Source organism: Erithacus rubecula (assembly GCF_903797595.1).
Source record: "Erithacus rubecula genome assembly, chromosome: 9".
In the NCBI taxonomy this organism is placed as follows: Eukaryota; Metazoa; Chordata; class Aves; order Passeriformes; family Muscicapidae; genus Erithacus; species Erithacus rubecula.
The window spans coordinates 31,984,506-31,998,730 of record NC_136660.1 but is presented as its reverse complement, the minus strand read 5'-3'; the positions used below and the strand labels follow the sequence as shown (position 1 = coordinate 31,998,730).

At 43.2% G+C, this 14,225-nt stretch overlaps 1 protein-coding gene across 4 annotated transcripts in view; it reads left to right on the top strand.

The window, feature by feature from the left end:
* Positions 1 to 14,225, top strand: part of CTBP2 (C-terminal binding protein 2) — a 130,454-nt gene that overhangs the window by 67,174 nt on the left and 49,055 nt on the right. For all 4 annotated transcript variants that reach the window (XM_079312231.1, XM_079312233.1, XM_079312234.1 and 1 more), the window contains exon 2: positions 9,111 to 9,270. In XM_079312231.1, coding sequence (XP_079168357.1) covers positions 9,213 to 9,270 — 58 coding nt within the window. In that variant the 5' untranslated portion in view covers positions 9,111 to 9,212. The remainder of the gene's footprint in view (positions 1 to 9,110; positions 9,271 to 14,225) is intronic.

Sequence of the window (14,225 nt, the reverse complement as noted above, 5' to 3'; positions counted from 1 at the left end):
TGAATATTCCTTTACACAGAGCATCATCTACATTTAAAAAAAAGTACATTAAGCAACATGAATAGCTTCAGGCTATTTTATTTCATGTTGCTAAATAAGTCAATGCAGATGAGTGCTTTTTATGTAAGAGTGGCTTGCAAATAAAAGAACTAACATAAGGGTACACTATAACTCCAAAAATTTCCTGGAGACAGAAGAGTGTCAGTACTGCCTTTCACTATTCCCAGTCCAGGCAGAGATCCCAGGACAGGGATTCAAAAAGATTGAATTTGTGCCATGTGTGGGGGAGTTCAGTGTGCTGGAGGAAAGCAGAGTCTCCTGGGTTGCTGGGGCAGAGGGGGCTTTATCTTTGCCCTTCAGGTGAGCAAGGGCCTTCCTCTGGGTGAGTGGTGGAATTTCCTGCAGGGCTTAAGGTTTCTCCTCTGGCCCTCAACTGGGATTTGAAGAAGTGGGCTGGTGTGATCTTCTCCCAGTGCATGTGGGTGTCCATGTAAGATTTAACTGTCTGATTCTGGTTATGGAAGAATTAAGAAATTAGGAGTGAAGGGTAGAATTCCAGACCTGGAGACCCTCCATCTGTGTGTCCTGTACATCTGTAGGTCTGGGATGTGGGTGCCATCCTGTCCTTGTAACATCATGCAATGAGCAGCACCTGGCTACAACTCAGAACACTGAGTATGCCATGGCTTTGCCTGTAAGGATCTCCTCATCCTTAATTTATTATTTCTTTTAATTAGGAGTAGTGATTGCAAGAGTCTCAGACAAGTGATCCTGGTTGTAGCATCAGTACTTTAGCTTGGGCTCCCAAAGGAATGTGCTGATCCTGGGGTGGTTTGGGTTTCTATTGCTGCTTTTTGCTGTTTTAAACTTTCTGCTGAGGAGGAATTCAGGAGTAGCTTGTGAGTATTGCAGGAGTGGTTGCTACATGCAGATGTTCAGCCACATCCTGCAAGGCAGGAGCTCTGGGTGCTGCTGTGGTGCCTCTGCAAACCCTGGGATCACGGAGGGCAGAGGGCTTGGATCAGCAACACAGAGTCCTGGGGATGGGAGAAACATGGGGATTCCCAGAGGTGTGGGATGTGTGTGGCAGGAGGGGGTACCAAGGTTGGGAGGATGTGGCTCTTGGCCCCATGGAGATCTTGGTATGCAGCTCACAGTCAGGAAGTTTGGCCACCCTGATTACAAACATACGTGTATTTGGAGATGTATAGTGAGATATCTGCCTCTTTCCTAATTTGATTTTATATGGGGAGAGGAAAACCACTGGAGCAGGGGAGTGGGTGGCTTTGTGTGGTTCCTTAGCCAGAAAGAAGCTGAAAGCAATTTACAGTTCACATTTAGCAGTATTAGTAGTAATCAGAAGGAGACATCTGAAGGTAAGTGGCTATGTCCTGCCTCGTGGCACTGAGGGAGCTGGATTTGCCTTTGTTCAGCTCCAGAGATGGATGAGCTCTCCCATCTAGCTCCAGAGATGGGTAATGATGCCATAGCACAATTTGCAGTTGTTCTCAGTTAATCATGTTCAAAATTTAAAACATAAAGTGTTGTTTGTGAGAGTGAAAAGGATGAAGTTTGCTGTGTTATAGCTGGGGGGGGGCGAGAAGTGAATAGAACAAAACCAAACCTTGGAAGCAACAATAGCTGCACACCAAAGGGTTTATTTAAGCATGACTTTTTTCATAGCTATTTCATCTTATTTTCCTCTTGTCCTTGCTCCTGCTTGCTCATCTATATGCAGCATATGGAAAGGTTGAAAAGTGGCAATTACTAAATGAGAGTCGACAGAAACTGTTCTCCAGCAGCTCCAGATGGGGTTAGTGATGCTGTTCCCAAGCTGCTGGTGCTTCACTCCACAGTATAAAATGCCCTCTAATGGACAAGTAACTGCATAACTCATCCAACAAACCAGCAAATACTCATTTTTCTCAGGATTTCTAATCTGCTGTGCTGATTTTGGTAGGGGAGCAATTAATGGCTTGAGTAGAGAAGAGCTTTTGCTTATCCAGATGTGCCAACAGTGAAGGTTCACCTTTCTCCACCATTGATCTTTGCGATTAGTGCAAGTCAATAATTTGTAATTTAAGGAATTTTGGTGAAATATAGAATGAGATTTTACTTTCCAGTATGGCAGGGACCCCTGGAGAATGTAAAATTATTTATGTATCTTTTCCTCTTGTTTCACTTGAAAACTTAAGGGTAGTTTTCCATCCATTTACGTGCTTCAGCAAGATTGGTGTGCATGTTATCAGCGTCAGATACTTAGAAAAACAAGATAAGAGAGGCTGAAGGAGGCCCATGATTAATTAGCAAATAGATTAGGCACTCTCAAAGCTAAGTGGATAATTGGGGTTCAGCTCCTGGTTATTGTTTTGCCCACCACCAGCCTCTGAAGGCTGTTGGTGCAGGGTAAGCAGAGCATCGACCTGCTTCACTTCTGGTGCCAGAAAGAGAGATGACAGTTATTTTCTTTAAAGCAATTTTCTTGCTGTCTGTTGGGGTTGTTTGTTTGTGTTTCAGCTTTAGGAATGAAAGGAGTGCCAGTTCTGGTATTTCCTAGTTTCACTTGAAAGCTCACAGAGGATCTATGGAGGGCTGACAAGGGGGCATTGTCTGGATCGTCTTTTCTCAAAGTCAAGACCACATCACTGATATTGAAAATTGAAATTGGTAAAAGAAGCTGAAAATAAAAGGGATGTTTCACTCCCCCCTTTTTTTTTTTTTTTTGTTTTGTACCATGGCTATTGTGGCAACTTGAATATTGTCATTTCAATTGGTCTTCATAATATCTATCTGGCTGCTGAGAGCCCAGACTGGAATTTATAGCCTGACACACAATTCTTACAGAAACTTTTCTAAAAATCCAGTTCCAAACAAAAACCTTTCTCGTGCTTTACGCATCATTAAGATGGAGAGGAAGAAGAACACTACAAACCCATTTGTCTTTTTTCCCTTTGAAAGACACCTGTATGTAATTGTGACTCTTCCTGACTCAACAGGTAGCTTTGATGGAGTAGAACTATTGAGGAATAATCACTGTGACTTTCAGGGTCTGTAAGGGATGCAGGATCAGGCTCTCTGTGTCATCTTTGAAGCCCTGTATTTTGGCAGAGTCTGTATCTCATTGCATAGTGGTTTAAGATGTGGTCTGCATCATTATGTAGCATGTTTAATTTAGCAGCAGATGTGCAGCCTCATATGCTATTATGGTACATTTTGTTCACTCATATAATAGCAAGTTCCTCAAAATTGTTGCCACTTCTTCAGCACAAGCCTGGTACAGGGTGTTATTCACCTTTTCTGTGTGATGAGGAGTGGAAGAGCCTTTTGTGTGCCAGCAGCAGGTGCTCACGTGGGAGTGCTGGCTCTCCACGAACACGTTTAACCTGCTGCCTCCCTGTTTTCCCTGCATGCAGGGAGTGCACCTTCCCCAGCAGGTTTCATGGCAAGGCACCAGGCAGGCAGTTGAAGAGCGAGGTTTTGGTTGTTAGGTTTCTGAGCTGGAAAAGAAGCTGGACAAATAATTCTTCCTGCCACCCCCAGCAGCATCCAGGCATTCCCACAGAGAAGCCTTAATGCAGAACATCACTGAATGCTCTGCAAAATCATGATAATAACTGCTAAAAACATTACACTTAATTAATAATGGCTTTGTAGCAAGAGTCCTGCCCTCACTGTTTTGAGGGTGGTGATGGTTTGGGGGGATGCAGACTGCTGGGAGGGTGTTGAGGTTTAATCCCAACCAGCAGCTCAGTCCTGGGCAGTTCACTCCCTCCCAAGGGATGGGAGAGAGAATCAGAAGCATAAGAGTGAGAAAACTCATGGTTGTGATAAAGGCACTTTAAAGAGAAAGCAAAAGTCCTTTCCCAACTCCTTGTGTCCCCCCAGCCCCTTCAGTGGTAGGGTAGTACAAAAGCAGAGGCCTTGATTCTGTGTAAGCCCTGCTCAGCAATAACAGAAACATCCTTGGATTATGAGCCCTGTTTCCAGCACAGAGCCAAACCCCTACCCCACACCAGTTACCACAAAGAAAATTAGCTTACCCCAGCCAAATATACAGCTAGGGTTGTTCTCCCAAAAAAATTAATAAGTTTGGTTTTTTTTCCCAGCATCCTATTTCACATGGAGTGGCTGAGTGTTTAGTGAGTGGGAGAAATCAAACCCTGCCACACAAATGCTGTGATTCCTCTTCCTAAGTGAAGGGCTTTATATCTCTCAAGCGTTATTAAAAAAAAAAAAAAAAAAAAAAAAAACAAAACCAAACCTATTTTGGGTAATGAAATTCTATATTTGTTCTCACTCTTTGTATGAATGTTTAATCTATTTTTGGTTCCTACTGAGCTATTTGGTTTAATGGTGTCTTAACACTGTGAGCTTCCTGTGTTGTCTCATTGTGCTTTAAAAGCAAATATCCCAAAAACCCATCCCCAGAAGCACCAGCCTGTCCCTTCCCTTCAGTGCTTGCCTCCTCCCCTGCAGTCTGGGAGGGAGAGGCAGGTGATGGGGGCTGAGCAGGGCATCTCACTTGGGGCTGGATGGGAGGAGGGATGGCAGAGTGTTCTCCAAGTGTTCCTGCTGCATTGTGCCATCTCCTTTGTCCGCTTCCCTCCCCTGTCATTATCTCTGCGTGTCTCCTGCTTTCTTCTCCCTGCCTTGCCTTTCTTCCTCTGAACTCTGGTTCCCAGCCCCTCCTGCCCTCCCCAGGCAGCTGAAGTGCTGAGCAGTGGCAATGGCCAGAGCTCAGCACAGCAAACAGCCAGGGATGCTGATGCAGGGCTGGAACAGCTCCCAGGGCTCTTCTTGTGTTCAGATCTCAGTTCAGGTGTGATCAGGCTTTGAATAACTGGACCTTTACACAAAGGAGGATCCAGGGAGAGATGCCCATGGCATCAGTGGATACTGACTTCAACAATTCTGCTTGGGCATCCTGCTCTGCTTCCAGCTGAGAGGACTGACGTTTTACAATAATCATGAGTACAAAACCTCCAGAAATCTCTCTTTTTCCGAGAGCCTCGGAAATATCCTGTGCCATCAAAACATTTGGACTTGTTGAAGGAATTGTACAGTGTAGATGTGAGGAAAGAAGGATGGAATTTTTCCTTTGCTGTTTGGAAATGGGACCTTTTGCACTTTGTGAAGCTGGTAGTTTTCTATAGTAGAGACTCTCCATTTTGTTGCTGCCATATTTCGTAGAAGGTAGAAAATGTAGTCAGTTGGTTTGTCACAGAGCAGGGTGTAGGGAGCACCATCCTGCTTTCCCAAGGCTGTGCACAGGCAGAAACACAAGATGTTGTGTCTGGAGCACTGGAAATGGCATCTCCTAATCACCTGCCAGGTGCTGGGTGGTTTGGTGGCAGTGCCAGTGATGGATGCTCTAAAATAGATATTGCCCACTGGCACAGGGTGCCTAGAGAAGCTGTGGATGCTCCATCCCTGGAAGAGCCCAAGGCCAGGTTGACAGGGCTTGGAGCAGCCTGGGACAGTGGAAGGTGTCCCTGCCCATGCCAGAGGGTTGGAATTGGTTCATCCTTAGGGTCCCTTCCAACCCAAACCTTTCTGTGGTTCTGTGATTGTTGCTTGTGCTCCTGTCCTACCTCCATGTGGCATATAAAGATGATACAAAAGTGCGAGTTGAGAAAGTTTAAAAGACAGGATGTTCTTCATAAAATTACTTTTCTCTTTTATCTAACTATGCATCTTATTTTGGAAGATCACCTTTATTTCTTTTCATTTTCCATCAAAAGTCAGGAGAAAAAAGCCCTAATACAGCTTTCTCTGCACTCATTTTCTGCCTCATAGATTGTGCTCTTTAACAGGAAGTATTTAGAAGCTATTTAAATGTGTTATGTCAGTATTGGGGTTTATTCCTAAAGTATTGTATTTAAATAAATTCCTTCCTTAAATAAATAAATAGCTACTGGGCAATCATGGTGTCCAAGGGTTTGCAAGAAAATTTACATTTTGAAAGACTGTTGGAGGCTAACACAGCCATGCAATTACTGTATGTAAGTCACTTCACTTGGTTCCTAATCTTGCTGAGGATGAAGTACAATTTTTGTGTGTGCCTCTCCCTCAAATTTCCTTAGACAATGAGGTTTTCTTGTCTTTTTAATTGCTGACTGTGATTTTTGTTCTGCCTAGCCTGATTGTGTTTATTTTATGGTGGGAAACATTTAGCCTTGTGATTATTTTGAGATTGGGTTGGCTGTAGAAACCATTGGGGATAGATTAAAGTTGGGGGCACAACTAATTGCATCTTCCATCCCACAACTGGAAGAAGTGCTTTGTTAATTACAGCTTCATGCAAAGGCTGGGCAATACCCTCTTGTTTCTGTGCCCCACACATTTTATCCATCCCAGCCAAATCCTGCTCAGCAGCTCCTGCCACATTTTTAATAAGTCTTCTGAGCTGGGCTTTTATTGCTGGTTGGTGCCACCATGGACACCTGTCAGATAAAGATGGGGCAGTTTGTATCATTAGGAAGGAGCTCATTCATGGGCATTACATTAAGCTGTGTGGGACTCTGATGAGCAGTAATTTCTCTGATTGTTATTAGTTTCTTTTGTAGGAAGTTTTCCTCCAGGGAGTAATGCAGGGAATTGAGATGGCTGGGGGAAAAAAAAACTTTAATGGACGCATTTGCCCATCAGAAAATGCACTCTGTCAGAATTAAGTACACTTTGCAAATTGGTTTTGTTTGGGGAAGTAAAGGGGGAAAGAGTTGCAGCCCAAACATAATGAACCATTTGAGTGTTTTCAGAACAAAATGGTAACTTTTTCTCTGTTCATGTGATTTTTTAAAATATATAACCTGGTATTTCTCCCTGGGAGTGGAATGGGATGTAATAGAGGTAAAAAATCATGTGTGTGCCTGTAAATGTTGATCATGGAAATACCATTAGCTACTTGGGCTTTAGCTGCACTAACAACTTAATTTTTGTTGCATGAAATATTTTGACTGTGCCGGGCTTCTGCCTCTGGAATGGAAGTTTTCTGCATCTTCTAGAATGTTGCATTAATTTTTAATATGAGTGGGAATCGTGCTCTTTAGCATCCCTATGTTTAAAAAAAAAATCAATTAATTATTGCTATAAATCTCAGTGATTATGCTGCAGTTGTGCTGCTGGGAAATTGGCCATTAACTACCAGGAAATCGCCGATCATCCCTTAGTTGGAATTCAGCTGTACCGACACGAGGCTTTTCCTTTTGGAAATTAACTATCAATGTGATGCATAATTGATAACCATTTATAATAATAACAATAATCTCCATGAAATTGTCATCCTGGAGTGCAGCAGCTTTGTTAGAGCTTTTACCCCTCCCATGCTCAGCCTGCTGCTCTGGTTAACTGGGTTTTCTGGGAAGTTATTGAAGTGTTTTTAGGAGAGCCAGTGCTGGTGCAGGAGGATAAAATGCAAAGTAGAAATGCTTGGCTGAACCTGCAGGGATGCTCCAGAGGATGGGTTAAGTGTTGCTGTTGCTTCTCTGCACAAGGGGATGCAAAACTCCAGGTTTCAAACATTGCCCAAGGTCAACTTTTGGATATCAACCTGGATTTTCTGGTGTGGTGTCTTCTCTTGTGTCCTGCATTTCATGAACCAGATTTTTTTTTTTTTTTTTTTTTTTTTTTTGGTTTGTCACCAAAATTTGTTTGCAAATGCTGCAGTGTGAAAATTCAGCTGCTGCAGAGGAGCTGTTTGAGGATTGGTTTGAATGAATGGTGCCAGTTTGTGGTTACTGCTGGCTTTTCCGAATTTTTTTTCAATTTTTTAGACCGTTCTAGGGTATATGGGCCTTTGCAGAGTGATACAGATGGCCACTCAGGAGAGAGTTTGTTGCTGTGCTTGCACATGTTTTTGCCTTCCACTTCCCCTCCTCACTGTGCACAGCTTCTGAAAATGTGCTGGTGCTTTGCTTTGTCTCTAGAAATCACAAATTTACATTAATTCTATTCTTTTGGTGCCTTGCAGTGAGCAGTGGATGGCTGGTGGGGGGTAAAGACCTCTTTCTGGAGCAAATTTCCTCTTTGGGAAGATTTGTAGCTGTTACCAGGGTCATCCTCCCTCACCTTAAAACACAAAAAAAGATATTGAATCAGCAGTCACATAAAATATTAGTGTGTTAGTTGGATTGTTGAAATTCAGTTGTCAGCATGAGGTCTCTTCTTCCATGTCTTGATTCATGAATGCTGGTGTGGAACTTGCTTTGAAAAACTCTCACCTGGGTTTTACATCAGAAAATCAAACCTGGTAGAAAGTACCACAACAACACATTCAGAGGCTGCAGCTGAGCTCGGGTCAGTGTCCAGGGATTAAACTCAACCTTTGGCTCTCCAGGAGCAAAACGTGTCAGAACCTGAGAGTATCCATTAAAGGGCTTCCTCTGTGCCACCAAAACACAGAAAACCTTTAGCTGTTGTCCTTTTGGAGAGTATTTCTTGTCAGTCAGCTGCACATGTGGCTTCATGGATCATTTTATCCACTGATATTGAGAACGTGTGCACTGGAAGCTGCACCTGAAGTTTAAGGTTGGCCCTTCAAGTATGAGGGCAAGGACAGGCTGTGGTGACAGCTGGAATATAAATCAAGGTCTACTAGTAAATTCAAGATCCATTGATGATTTTTACAGGGAGGGTTTAAATATGAAAGTGTTTTGTGTACAAAAGTTCTGGCAGAGCAAGAACTACTTTCCCTGTTTTATATACTCTCTAAGAATCTTTTAGCATCTGTGACCCTACAAAATAACCTCATGGATTTTATTTGCTAGGAATAGATTTTTCAGTCAGAAATAAAACTGGGAAGCCTGTGCAGTGCTTTGGCAGTTCTTGTGTCCAAGGCTGGTGTTCTGAATAAATAGGGAGGATAAAGTGACTGATCTGTGGTGCCAGATGTGTGACTTGTGGGGTGCAAACTCAGAGCTGTCCCTTCCAAAACCTACTCTGCTGTTGGGCACAGACAGATCTCACCTAGTGTGCTGGAAATCCAAACTGATCTCCATTCATTCCCTTCCACCTTCCACTCTGCCAGGCTCTGAGCCCCATCCACCCTGGCCTTGAGCACTTGCAGGGATGACAAGTCACCAAATCTTACAAATGCTCTCGTTTCTCTGCAGGACCCACAGTGGCGGAATGCACACCCATTCCTGTGAGTTCTCCTAAGCTCCTGGGGGACTGCTGTGCTTTTTGAGTCAGAAAGTTGCAAAATCCCATCAAGAATGGCACTTGTGGATAAACACAAAGTCAAGCGGCAGCGACTGGACAGAATTTGTGAAGGTAAGAGTGTGCTTGCATTTTCCTGACAGATGATTAGGGTAGAATATATAAATTTTCCTTGATTCTTTCAGTACTTAGACATAAAGAGATCCAAATCCAGGGCTGGATTCCCTGTCCTCCCTGTAGGCTCAAAATACATTCACACTCTTCTGGTTACTCACTTGATAGTCATGTGTAGTCCCATAAATTAGATTTTTGTTTAATTACCAGGTCACCTCCTCTTATCCTAATTTCTACTGAAAAAATTTGATGGTCCCAATTTCAAACATATTTACTCTTATATTATAAGAAAATGATGGAAAATTGAAAAGTTGCTATTCTAATGGTTTTGAGCACGTTGTTGTAACAGCTTTTATTTGGTGTGTGGGCAGGCAGGTTTGCTGCAATTCTTCATTCATGGTGTGGTTGCAGTGTCTCAGCACAGGTGGCTTTAACCTTGAAGAGTAATTTTCCAGCAGAAAAAGGTTTTTTAGGAAACATTTTCTGTGCAGCTCATATGGTGTGAGTTACTTACGACAGAAATCAAGTGATGGCAAACAAGCTCTGACTTTTTTAGTGTAAATTCTCCAATGCTTGTGCATCTTCTGCCATCAGCAACAGATGCAGAGCAGAGCGTTGCATGAGGAGGAATATCTCACATCTCTTCAGGAGTTCCAGTGCTCAGCTGCTCTTAAGGAGATGGATACTGCCCTGCAGGGTAACAATTTGCAGTATTACTTGAATGCCAAGGAGGTGAAATAAGATTTGGTGGTGGATGAAAGCACAGAGCTCACAGGGGAGTTGTGCTGCTCACGTTTGAGCAAAATATGTAGGGCTTTTGTGGAGTTTCAGTGTGAAATGGTGATCAGCAGGACCAGGGTGGATTTTGGATTTTTCCTTGACTTTTCTGTGTTATATATTGCTTACTCTGCACTGCTGCTGTTTTAAGGTCATCATGAGTTACTTATCTCTTGTAATTTTGCTCTAATTTTGGAAAAGGGGAGACAAAGCAGAGGAGATGAGTTAGGAGGGAATATACATGCTGCAGCGTGGAGCTGCCTCTTTCTCCTGCTGAATGTCATAAACACTCAGGTGTAGCACACTATCTCATCTTCAAAACTTACTTTGAACTTGACTTAAAAGAGTTCTATCAGCTGAGCCTGGATTTTCAAAAGCTGCCTTCCTGGTTTGATGTTTACCATCAGATCTAGTTGCTGAGTGTACAAGAAATTCAAAAGGATCGTACGACAAACCTGCTAACGGAGCTTTAGATCTGATTGAAGTTTAGATTATTTTTCTCTGATATATGAGCTTTCTTCTTCTTTCTTGGTCAAAAGATATTCTTTTCTAATCTGTAAATGTGTGGGAGACATAACTTTTTAAAGTATGCTTTGTCATTTGCCACTGGGTTTGTAATTTGATGGAAATGCTGTTGTGTTGTATTTGGAAACAGCAAACAAGGACTGAGTGTGAGAAGCATTGTAAAAATTACCTTGAAAAATACAAAAAAAGCTTAGGATTTGCCAAAATACTATATTTGTAGGACAACTGAATACTCTACTCTACTGGCCTCTCTGATGGCTATTTTTTACTCTAGGCTCCTAATCTTGGATTATAGCATAGAAAAGCACTGAAAGGGGCCATTCCAGCTGCAGTGAAAGCACACTTTGAAAAAGAAAAAAGATAACTTTTCTTGGTTTTGTCTTGAAAGGTATATGAAATAATCAGTGAAAGATGATGAGAAATTAGGGAACTAGTTCAGCAGATGGAGGAGTCTTTGCAAACAGAATTGTGTTCAGTGAGAGGAATCTATTGCTCCATCAAGCTTAGGGCAATGTGGTCCAAAATAGTTGCTTTTAATGATTTCCTGTTCTGTGGAAGCACTTAAGGAGCTTTTCCCTTGAAATGTGAATGGGACACAAAGCTGTGTTTACCTGATGAAAGTCTAAATGTCTGGTAGCACAGAGGTGGATTTCTGTGCATTTCCTAAAGTTGCAGATACCATCCCTTTCACTATTCCCCACACAAACCCTTGCAGAGTTTGCTAGGAATGGACTTTATTCCATGCAGCAGGATGGTGGCAGGTCTGGAGGTGAAATATCCTCAGGCTGCATGTTGTAATCACTGTCCAAACTGCCAGACAGATTCTTCTTGCTGCAGGCTTACTGAAACCACAACCAGACACATGTTGGGGGAAATGCCTTACAAACTGTAGGGGCATTAAAAGAGTTTATTAAGGAGTTGCAGTGTTTGTATTACTCTGTTAAACGTACATCTGGCGTGGAAAAATAATCCAAGCCATACAAGGAGGTGATAGAGTTTTAAAAGCCAGTTCACAGCCTTTACAGGCAGGTTTATGAGTCTTCCAGAGAGAGGAGCTGTGCAGTCTCAGTGCATGGCTCAGCTTCACCAGCTCCTCTGGTTTTAGTTTTTAAAACATATATTTATGACATTTTTGTATGACAGTGTTACTTTTTGCTCTGAGCAAGCTGATTTGAAGATGTGGGCTTTTGGACCAGGTCACAGATTTTGATCTGTAGAGGAATATGGGTGGGGTAAAGGTCCAGACTTGAGGGGATAAAGGAATTTCAGGGCAACAGCCTGCAACAAAGACATTTTGAATAGTCTGTCAGCAATTAAGTGGGTTGGTGATGCCCCTCCAAATGAAGTGAAGTTGGACTGTGCTCACAGTGGTCTTGGCTTACCCATTTCTTTCTCTTCTGGTTGTCCCAGAGACTTTGGGTGCCTATTCTGTAATTGGATCCATATGGGTGACAGGATGGACCCATTGAATGGCTGAGGCTTTTGCAAATAATATATGCAGAGTGGTTTACATAATTCTTGTTTGTGGAATTGTGTCTTATTCCACAGTGGGTCAAAGTATGCTTTAGAGGTGGAGCCGCTGGTGCTGTGTGGAGTCAGATTTGTCCAGCAGCCCCTCTTTTGGGTCCTGTTCCCATGAGCATGTGATTTTGCCACATTTAAAATTTGTTTGAGCTGAAATTTTCTGTTCCATGGTGGGTTTTTACCTCAGGGTGAATGACAAAAAAAAAAAAAAAAAAAAAGAGTTCCAGCAAAAATTGTGGAGCCGCATCTGAGTGGGAGATGGAGAGGGAGGGATGTTGGCTTTGCTCTGTGTGAAACAAAGCTGAGGCACAGTCCTGCAGCCATGGATGTGGAACTGCCAGACTCTGCCTGGGATAAAAAGGGCCTGAATTTTGCAGCCAAGTTGCTGTGTGTAGGAGCAGGCTGGTTCCCAAACCTGGTACAGTTTCCAGCCTTTCATAGAAATGGCAGTAAAAGCCCTCAAGGCAGAAGCTCACCTGCCTTTCATTTAGGAAACAACAACAGAGAGATTAGATGTAGTTTTTTCTTTGCTACCTGTGGCAGAACAAGGTGTCTGACAGTGCCTCCAAGAAACCCCACACTCAGAAGAGCATGGCACTCCTGGTGCATGGCATCCATCCCTCCTGTGGGGCTCCAGTGCCCACACATGGCATTCCTGGGCAAGGAAATAACCTGCAGCATCATTTTTGCTGCTTGCTCAGCTGATCTTTATCCTGTGCTTCTTCCAGTATGGTTAAACAAATACTAAACATCAGCAGGAGTTTGGGAGGGAGTGAGAAGTGCCCATCCAGAGTTTCTGAACCAGGAGGACCAGGCAGGGGAGAAGGTGCTATGGCACTGTGTCATTCCCTTGTTGAGCATCAAAACTCAGCAGGGACAAGGCAGCAGTGGTGGCACAATCCAGATGCAGGATGGCAGCATCTTGTCTGTGTGTAGAACGTGGGTTTCCCAACACCACAGAATTCCTGTGTGATGATCCCAAGTGCTGCCTCTGCTCCAGACTGTTGCAGCTCTGCTAGCCTGTCTTCCACACCAGTGCCATGGAGTGGGGAAGCCTGGCTTTAGAGGTTACAGTTTGCACTAACACATGTGAGTCAGTTAAGCTTTCAACACATGTCCCAAAAGTGGCAGCCTTGAGATGAGCAAGAAGCAAAGTGAAAAAATAATTGCAAGGCCGAGCGAGCCCAGACATTTTCTGACACTTTTTGCTCCAGGATTTGTCATTTTCCAGTGGGAAATCATGTCCTTACGTGTCAGTTTGTGCCACCAAAGTTGTCTGTACTTTGCAAAATAGAACTGTTTGCCGGGCACACAAGCCATCTGTATTCTTTGTTTTCTTTCAGATCCTTTGATATGTCTGATGGCTGATAAATGCCAGCACAGTCACATAATCTTTCTCAGTGCTTAATGCACAAGTCTCTGGCTTTTTGACTTACTGCCTTGCATTCTGAGTGGCACCCTGGTGTCCTCTTCAGCTGAGGCTTCTGTGGTCATACTTCCTATGGGAATTCCTCATCTATTTACCTTCTGGTCACTGTAGGATCTGTGTGTGGCTGTGACTCTCCACAAATCCTTGTTTCTCAGTGGGAATGTGACCCTGCCATGGCTACTGGAGCCTCCTAGGTGGGTCTGAGTGCTTGGTGCAATAATTTGTTTTCACACCTTAAATAGGCACCTTCCCATGGCACATTGTCCAGCTGGAATCATGGAATTACAGGGTGGGTAAAGGGCTGCCCAGGGAGGTTGGGTACCATTGCATTCTGGTACCTAGCTGGATCTATGGCAGGGGTTCTTTTTACCTCTTTATTTGAGTTTTTCCTCCACAGAAGTGGACTTAATAATCACAAAGATAATTATTGCTTATTGTGCACTTTCTTGTTAAAAAAACCACACTAACCCTCAACAAAAGTGCCCTTGAAGAACTGTGATATTTCTGGCTTTTCTGGAGTATTTGAACAATGTGTCCCTGAGGTCTGGGCTCACACACCACTCACAGCAGACTATGCAATAGGTTCTCATTGAAAAGCTACAATCCACTCATAAAAAAATAGAGGAACCTTGCTCCTGAAAACAAAAGGGAAAATACACATTAAAACGCTGGACAGTGGCTGCCTCCAATTCTTGCTGCT